The sequence below is a fragment of the Conger conger genome, chromosome 14 (genome assembly GCF_963514075.1).
Source record: "Conger conger chromosome 14, fConCon1.1, whole genome shotgun sequence".
Lineage (NCBI taxonomy): Eukaryota > Metazoa > Chordata > Actinopteri > Anguilliformes > Congridae > Conger > Conger conger.
Window position 1 is genome coordinate 23,067,302 of NC_083773.1, and position 10,040 is coordinate 23,077,341.

The 10,040-nt window shown below is 43.4% G+C and overlaps 1 protein-coding gene across 1 annotated transcript in view; it reads right to left on the reverse strand.

Annotated features, from left to right (window-relative positions):
* Positions 1-5,096, reverse strand: part of celsr2 (cadherin, EGF LAG seven-pass G-type receptor 2) — a 73,854-nt gene extending 68,758 nt beyond the window's left edge. The window contains exon 1 of the mRNA XM_061220144.1: positions 1,349-5,096. Within this exon, the coding sequence (XP_061076128.1) occupies positions 1,349-4,931 (3,583 nt within the window). The 5' untranslated portion in view covers positions 4,932-5,096. The remainder of the gene's footprint in view (positions 1-1,348) is intronic.
* Positions 5,097-10,040: the final 4,944 nt, after the last annotated feature.

The following is a 10,040-nucleotide window of genomic DNA, read 5'->3' on the forward strand; positions in this document are numbered from 1 at the left end:
ACTACATCAACGGTAATTTGAGCAGAATGTCAGCAATTTGTTTTGATGTTGCCTTGATCTCAATCCCCTACAAATGTCACATTGCATTAAATGATAGTGCTCGGTCTTTCTAGTTTCTCAGATTCAAGATCTGTGAAGGACAAGTGGACACGATCCTAAAGATGTCGGAAAACTGACAAATATTTCTGGCTGATGTTCCAATTCATTAAAAATTTTGTTAAAATTTTTGTTAAAATTATTGTCTGCTCATCCACATAGTGTTTACTACATCTGTCATATACCCAGTAAAGCACTAAAAGTATGACCTACTGTTTTGGACAAACTACGTCAAAAATATTTTTGTGAGGGTGTGTAATAAATATAATATATTGAGGGAAAACAACATTTATTTATACATAATAATAATAATAAGGGGTGTAGATTTGACAGTTTTTAGTGCAATTTTAATTCCGTTCATTGTTTTGGTTAGGTATACTGCAGTTACGTATAAGAAAGCAGCACTAACAGAACATTGAGAGAGAAAAGCTGAAAAGCAATTTCAGCCAGATATTGACCTACAAGCCTGAGGCAGCTTTTCACTTCGAGATACTCCAGGCTACTCACTCATGCAGTCTCAATATTTCATTCATTCAATTTGGCATTATTTATGCAGTCAATTACAGATCATAAGAACAATATGGATATGTTTTGCAAGCTAAATTCTCAGTTTGCATTCAGTACTTTCCATTTCAGTACTCCTGAACAAAGTACCAAAGTAGATTATCAGTAACACTCATTTTCAACTAAGAATAAAGCCAACTCCTCAAAAAATATGTAAGAAACTATAGACTATGGGTAAAATAAGTGCTGTGATGAACAAAATAGGTATTGTATTTGAAGAAATATTGTTTTGAAACACAGAAGGCACTAACACATAAAGCAATTCTTACACAATACTTTCATAGCGTGTCAGTTCTGGAATATAAATCTAATTTAGACCAAATGTTCCATATATTATAAATATAAATATATTTATAACTTATATTATATTATTATTTATAAATATATTATAACAGCATGAATTCTGTGCACGGCTCATTGTAGCATCTCCTATTACTGCATTTTTTATTTATTTATCTTGCTATTATTATCGTCCATGTTTTGTTATAAAGCAGGAAGCCAGGAAGTAATAACATATCTAGTCTCTAGCCAGAAACTAGACTTGATTTCGGCCTAATGCAGGTGTAATCATTCCACTATAAATACAGAAGCAGAACACTATTGAGATTATAAAGCAGTGGATCAACTTGGGGGCCATATTAAGCAGTGTGCAAACACATAAAATTACAATAGCCTTTATTATCCTTACCTGACACAGAGATCCTCATGGTGGCTTCCAACGGCCGATTGTTGTCCAGGGCTTTGCTCAGCCGGATCTCCCCGGTACTCTGGTTCAGAATAACCAGATCCAGTTCATTTCCGGCCTCAAAGCTGTAGTGCAGCTTATCGGACACGTCTGGGTCATGGGCAGGAATACGCCCAATCACTCCCATGGGGAAGCTATTGGACTTGTTGGTAACATAGTTATTGAAGATGATTTGGAAGTTCTTGAGCACAGGGAGGTTGTCATTCTTGTCAATCAGTCTTATGTGTACAGTGGCTCGGCTGACTAAAGGGGCCGAGGTGGCCTGCACGACGATGACGTACTCTGATCGCGTTTCATAGTCCAGGTCAATCAGGGCTGTCAGCTCTCCGGAGAAAATGTCTAACTGGAAGACTTCCGGGATATTCCCTTCCACAATCTGGTACATGATCTGTGCGTTGCTCCCTTCGTCCGGGTCAGAGGCAGTGACATGAGCCACCACGAGGCCAATGGGGCTGTTCTCCTCCACAAAGATATCAAACTCGTCTTTCTCAAACACCGGAGGGTTATCGTTGACATCCATTACTGCCACTTGGATGTCCACTGATGTCTTCATTGGAGGGACACCTTTGTCCACGGCGAAAGCCCGAAGGTTGTACAGCGGCACGTTTTCGCGGTCCAAGCGACGCAGAGAACGCACAATCCCTGAGGTGGACTCGATGATGAAGTCACCGTCGCCGTCCTCTCCCCCCTGGAAGGTGTAGAAGACACGTCCGTTGAGGCCGGAGTCACGGTCGGTGGCAGAGACCTGCACCACACTGGTGAAGACCGGAACATCCTCCATTACAGAACCCGTGTACTGGTCACGCAGGAACTGTGGGGAGTTGTCATTGACGTCATTCACCAAAATCTCCAGATATGTGGTGTCAGACTTTTGAGGGATGCCATTGTCCCTAGCCGTGATGGCCAGTGTGTAGGAGACCTGGTCCTCGTAGTCAAGCTCCATCTTGGTGGTGACTGCCCCAGTGTCCAGGTCAATGCTGAACTGGGGGATGCTGTCCTCCATGAAATAGGAGATACGAGCGTTCTCCCCAGTGTCCTCATCAGTGGCACTGATGACCACGACCGTGGTTCCCACGGGGCGGTCCTCGTTGATGTTAACCGTGTAGTGAGAGCTCTGGAAGACTGGGCGGTGGGTGTTGGTGTCGGTAACGTTGACGAACACCTTGGCCGTGTCAAACCGTGTGCCGTCGGATGCAGTGATGCTAAGCACATACTGGCGCTCCAGCTTGTAGTCCAGCGGAAGAGCCAGGGTGATCAGACCACCACCGCTCTGGCTGGTGATGGAGAAGCGGTTCCTCGTGTTCCCACTGGAGATCTGGTACGTGACCACACTGTTAATGTCCCGGTCCACTGCTGACACAGTCATCACACTGGTGCCTACAGTTGCGTCCTCGTTCAGGCGCGTGTGGTAGGACTTCTGAGTGAACTGCGGATTGTTGTCATTCACGTCCAGAATGGTAATGCTGACACTAGCAGATGAGGACATCTGAGGGTAACCTTGGTCACGAGCCTCAACCCCGAAGTTGTAAAAGTCAACGGTCTCCCGGTCTAGCTCTTCCGCCACCATAATCCACCCGGTGCTGTTGTTGATAGCGAAGGGGAAGTTGGGCGTGGTCTCGATGAGCCGATACTCCAGTCGCGAGTTGTCGCCCGAGTCGGCGTCGATGGCCTGGATGTGGATGATGGAGTAACCCACCGGCACGTTCTCCAGCACGGTCGCCTGGAAGGGTGTGCTGACGAAAATGGGGGCGTTGTCATTAACGTCTAGAACCTGCACCGTCACGAGGCCACTGATGTTGGAGAGGGGCGGCCGCCCCCCGTCCTGTGCCCTGATCCGCAACGTGTACTCTTTGTTGATCTCGTAGTCCAAATGACTGACCAGGTCCATCTGACCATTCTGGGCATCAATGTAAAACTGACCCCTGGTGTTACCGCTCATGATGCTGAAGTGCACCACGGCATTGCTGCCACGATCCTGGTCAGTGGCGTTAACCTTGAGGATCTCAGAGTTGGGTGGAAGGTCCTCGCGCACCTGCACAATGTACCGCTTCTCACTAAACTGAGGGACGTTGTCATTGTCGTCCTCCACTGAAATATAGACGGTCGCTGTGGAACTGCGTGGGCCTGGGTCCCGGCCTTGGTCATTCGCCTCCACAAGAAGCATGTAGGCCTCAACCACCTCGCGGTCAACTGAGCCCTTGGTGCGGATTACCCCGGACCTAGAGTCAATTTCAAACACGTCGTTGGAGCCATTGCTGTTGAGTATGCGGTAGATGATATTGCCATTCATCGGGGAATCTCCATCCGTGGCTCTAACAGTGAGCACTTCGTACCCAATCTCTAGGTTCTCCCGCACACTCTCCTTGTAGTCCTGCTGTTCAAAAACTGGGTCATGATCGTTGGTGTCACTCACAGTAATGGTGAGGGTGGCCATTGCGGTTCGGCGGGGTGTGCCGTGGTCCACAGCGGTTACCCGGAACACGTGGGTGTCCTTAGTTTCACGGTCCAGTACCTCCACAGTATTGACCGCACCACTGGCAGAGTCCACCGCAAACAAACTATTTGAGCGACTGTCAAACAGAGCCTCTATAACATACTCCAGCCTGCCAGCCTCACCTTCATCAGCATCCACTGCTTTCAGTAGGACAACCGGGGTCCCCGCTGGCTTGTTCTCTGGCACAGCCACCTGGTACATCGGAGGCTGGAACTGGGGGCTGGTGTTGACGTTTCTCTTGCTCCTGCTTACAATCCCTACTTCTGACTGTGCAGCTACCTGCAGCAGCCCCTCCAAGTATTCCTGCTTGAAGGAGCCCACGCCTATACGCAAATGCATTGAGATGCCGTTCGCCACCGAATCCCTCTGTTCCCCAGCACCCGGACATTGCCCCTTGTTTACACACCTGTTACAATGGAGATCCAGTTCCAACAACACGCTGTGCTTCAAACAGAGCCACTCGGAAACAAATAATCCTCCCGCCGAAAAGTAGAATAGTGAATCTCCGGTCACGCTGCAGTGCAATTCGCTGCCAGCCGGTGAGCCTGGCAATATATCCGCCACATGGAAAAGCGGAGCATCAGCATTGTAACAAGCAAGCTGGTGACTGTGAACTTGTAGCAAACTGATTACATCAACGTCCAATTTCGTTTTCCTCTTGTGCTTACTGAAACAGTTCCTGCCATGCACATGCACATCGTACCGGCTAGTGAGAAGGTGTCTGAAGCCGGACACATTTGTTTTGCAGTCCGCGGCGATGTACACCGTGAAGGGGTTAGACGAAAGGGCAGCGCAATCGAATATGCCCGAAATGAACACAACCCCAGATGCAGCATCCGTCTCAACAAATGTCTTTGTGAATTTGGGGGCGATTACCTGGTCCAGGGTACAGGTACCGCTCTGCCCCAGGTTTGCTATAACAGTTCCCGGTTCCGCATCCGCACTGAGGTGCACGCTGTAGCAATCCGACAAAGAGGCAAGTTTTAAACACCCGGTGATAACAAACAGCAAATCCCACTTAATGCCGAGCATTTCTCGTTGATATTATTCACCTTGACTCACTATAAATGCAAAAGCCTTCCTTCAAACTTTCATTCGAGTCAGTTTCTTTTGTTGCCGCATTTCCATAATTCCAGCAAACAGGAGGATAGGTAATCCAATCGGAAAGAGAAGGTAACCGCACTCCCCTCTCCACAGCTTCTCAGCCAGTCCCAGAGACGTTGTCACCTCGCTGAGTTCGCGTAAATGATTAAAATGGCTCCGACTAGCTACTCCAGCGCCTTGTGGGCTTCTCATTACCATAAACCTGTTTCAAAACAACAGGAGGAGAGTATGTGTGTATGAGAGAGAGAGAGCGAGAGAGCGAGAGTGGGTGAGAGAGAGAGAATTCAGCAAAAGCGTGGATTGCTATTAGGGGCAATTCTTAAAAGGGCAACAGTACAAGAGACAAGACCCCCGCCTGTCCGGTAATTCAATGAGAGAGAAATGTTCTGCTTCCATAAATGACGGTAACTCAAGGGAAACAATTGCATTACGGTTCGCGTGGCTAAATAGGCTGAAATCGATCTTAATGCAAGTGATATCACAAAGTGCATCCTGAGTAGTTTTCCAGTGGTTTTATCTTCTTAAAAGGGTAATGATTTAAGAGCTGAACCGTACACTGGTAAATCGCCTCATAGCAAATTTTGTCTCATTTTGTCTGAAATTGGTCATTGTATTTTTGGCTTGTATGTACTACGCATCATATGTTTCATTAGTAAAGGTATAAAATACAATTTTACTAATCTTCCCAGTGTTATCATAGGCTATTTATTTATACGCATTATAAACAGTAATTAATTTATCTCACCCCTTAATTAATCACTTCTGTGAAGTTATACATTACTGTAGTTTAACTGAAATACAACCCAGTAAAATGCAAAAGAGTTCTACTTCATGAGTAGCTACTGCACACGAAGCGGGGAAACTGCATTATAACTGCAATATGATAATAGTGCAATAAAAAAAGAAATATGTCCAAAATTCTGCACAATGGCCTAATGCAGTAGCTGCCTAATCGTGCAATAATTATATTGAATTATAGTTGAATTGCAGATCTTTTTTTCATAAGGTAAACTATAGGTCAATTTAGACCTGTGGTAATATGCAGGAGCCTGGTGGGGCCGGGTGATGTAAACCCATACACCGGCAGTTGTTATAGGCTACTTCTATTTGATATGAAGGTGAGAACCTATTCAAAATTCAAAAAAAGGGAAAGATTCTGCGCTGCAGTTTCTGACACATGATCCCTGCAGTAGGAGTTCTATTGCATTCTTTCTTTCGCGTTGGCAAAAACCTATATATAAACCTCGATGCAACTGCATTCGGTCGGTCAAATGGGCTACTGACTGACGATCAAACTTCAAACTTGGCAGCATTAGTTTTAATCTGAATATGAGGGCACAAAATAGAATCGCGCTTTGTATGCAACTTTTTTTTGTTTATTTTAGACTTCCGGTTTGCTATATTGTGAATGTTCTGTAAGTAATGATAAAAAACCAAGACAGCATCAACTAGATGCTTTGACATAATTCAACCCCATTGTTTTTGCGAATTCGGCTACTTTTATGGAAATTGTGACATCTAGTGGAGAAACTCATTTTTACGCCAACTAAAAACAGTATGAGTAACTGTAACGCTATGTATTTAGTGGGACCATGACGCTTTATTAAAACTCTGGCAGGTGGAGCTACCACGTGCTGTTATTTACAGACTCTTATGAACATATAGCAAGATATTATTATCGGTTCATTTTGATCAATTATTGATTGCACAGAATACCCCCCCTCCCCACAAACCTTTTCTGGGTCTTCCCGAATCCTCTCCCTCCAAGACTTGTATTTTTAATAGATATTGATTCAGCTGATTGTGGTCGTGGCCACATGCACTCCTGAATTTTTTAATAGTATAGGCAGGATCTTGACAGCACATATCAACGGGGAGATATTTAATCCAATATACTACTTTGATTTCAGTAAAAGAATCCTTGATTATTCTGGTGGGAATGTGAGCACACAACTATTAAAATAATTTGACTCATATACCAATTAAATGTCATTACCAAGAAGAGTATAAAATATAGTTTATGAAATGCCAATTATGTGCAGTACTTATTCCACATTTGTAAATGACAGTGAGGATACACATTCAAAAAGTTAACACAAATAAAAATAATCTGTGTTGTCAAGAAACAAATAGGTAACATGAGGTTGCTTACATATTTGCATATAACATGGTTTGCACATTATAGTAATTTCCAAAAGGTCACAGATGTTTAACTAATGATGAAAGGTTGTAGCTTCAAATATCATCCCACTTCAACTTCACCAATAGCACATTATATTGAGTCTCAGATTTTTCAATTATTTATCCTTACCTGTTGTTTGAGTTCCAGTTTTAGTTGTTTCAGTGTAGCAGGTTGGAACTTATTCCAACATTATTCCAACTCAAGTGAGAAGATAAAAAGAAGAAAAATACATACATTTAGAAATTGCTTTTGAGAATTTCACAGTGGTCTGCGCATCTTTCAAAATACATTAACATCACTGAATTAGAAGTGGAGTTGCTTAAAAGCCAAATTCTCAGCCCACTTTGCATGTCATTCAGTATGAGACAAGCCTTGAAGATATGCTCGGAGGCACACTTTATAAATGTTTGCATCTAAATCCAATACAACTGAATTTTGTGGCATTTAAAGCTGGTCTACTACTTTACACACACAGTACTTTCTATAATTCTTAACCCACAACAGTATCACTTCCATTAATCAGGTGGCTTTCCATTGACACCTGTTACCATCCTGTCTATATACACTCAGTCATCACTTTATTTGGTAAACCTGTACACCAACGTGTTAATGCAAATATTTAATCAGCCAAGAGGTTCAGCTGTTTTTCAGACCAAATCTCAGAATGGGGAAGAAATGTGATCGGAGTGACTTTGACCGTGGAATGATTGTTAGTGCCAGACAGGGTGGTTATGTCAGAAACTGCTGATCTTTTGGGATTTTCACAGCCTCTGGAGTTTGCAGAGAATGGTGTGAAAAACAGGGAGTAGCAGTTCTGCAGGCAGAAACGCCTTGTTAATGAGAGGTCAGTGGAGATGGACCAGACTAGTCAAAGCTGACAGGAAGGTGAAAGTAACGCAAATAACCACACATTACGACAGTGGTAAGCAGAGCATCTCTACACAATGCGTGAAACCTCTTAAGTGGATAGGCTACAGCAGTAGAAGAATAATAAGCTTAAAAAACAAGTCTAATAAATACCTAATAAAGTGCTCACTGAGTGTATATACACGTGTGTGTGTGTATATGATTATATATAATTATAGTTCTTATTAGCCAGGATTCAGAAAGATGACTGATCATATAGTTAAATTCAAAAGTATTGGGATAGTGGCAGTTTTTGTTGTTTTGGCTCTGTAATCCAGCACATTGGATATGAAATAAGACAATGAACATGAAGTTCAAGAATGTTGGCTTTAATTTGATGGTATTTACATGAATAGAAATTACTGCCCTTTTTATGCATAGTCCCCCCATTTTAGGAGAACAAAAGTAATTGGACAATTGGCTCTTCAGCTGTTTCTTGGCCAGTGGTGCTTTTTGTATCATTAGTTCATATACAATGAAGCTGATAAAAGGTCTAGAGTTGAATCTAGGTGTGGAATTTGAATTGGCCAAATAAGTGACAATGCCAGTAAAGCAGGCCATCGTGTGGCAGAAGAATCAGAATAAATTGATCAGAGACATAGCCAAAACATTGGGTCTGTCAAAATCAACCATTTGATACATGTTAGGAAAGCAGGAACGCCTTGGTGAGCTCAGCAACATTCTTTTGGCTTGGCCAAAGAATACTTTGAATTGTCAGAAAAAAGGTTTCAACAAATCAGACTAACAAAGAGAACAAGAACAGAACATAGGCATAGGCATGTCAAAGACCACCATAATGAGTAGACTACACCAGCATTCCCTCTGACCAAGAACAGAATGGCCAGGTTAGAGTTTGCAAGAAAGGACATCAGCAAAACTAGAGGTTAAAAATCCAGGTTCAGAAAGTAAAAGTCAGTTCCAGTGTTTTGTTCCATCACCTGAATTTGCAAATTAGCACAATTCTATAGCCAGGAGCTAGAAGGGATGGCCTGTAGCGGCCTGTAGTGTAGTGTTTAAGGTACATGACTGGAACACGCAAGGTTGGTGGTTCGATCCCCGGTGTAGCCACAATAAGATCCGCACAGCCGTCGGGCCCTTGAGCAAGGCCCTTAACCCTGCATTGCTCCAGGGGAGGATTGTCTCCTTATCAACTGTACATCGCTCTGGATAAGAGCGTCTGCCAAATGGCATTAATGTAATGTAATATAGAAGTAATTCGTGAAATAAGTTTGCTGAGTTAATGGGTAGAAGACCCACATTTACTTTCTGACCCCTGGACTTTCCACCTGTAGTTCTGATGGACAGATGATACAACTATTAACCTCTACCAAATTGATGGGAAGTGTGGAGAAAGAGAGGAACTGCTTGTGATCCAAGGCACCCCCCTTCGTCGGTGAAACAAGGGGGAGGTAGTGTTATGGCTGGAACTGGCTCACTTGTCTTCATTGACGATGTGACCGTTGACAGCAGCAGGAGGATTCATTCTGAAGTGAACAGAAACATCTCATCTGCTCAGACCCACCCAAGCGCCTCAAAACTCATTGGACGATGCTTGCAGCAGGACAAGGACCTTTTTTATGTGTTCCTGTCCAGCTGAACTTGTGTTTCACTTGCTGAAGACGAGACTGAAAGCAAAAACACCCCAGAAACAAACAGGAACTGAAGAGGGCTGCAGTACCAATCTGTCAGAGCCTCACCAGGGAAGATACCCAGTGATGTTTATGGGCCACAGACTTCAGGCAGCCATTGAAGGCAAAGGATTTGCAGTAGTAAATATGATTACTTTATTTCAGATTGTTAATTTGTCCTATTAATTTTTCTCCCCTAAAATGTAGGGGGGCTATGCATATGAATTCTGTATTCCGGCTGTTATTCCTACAAAGATCACACAATATGGATGTAAATATCCTCAAATTAAATTAAATTAAATTAAAGCTGACAGTCTGCAC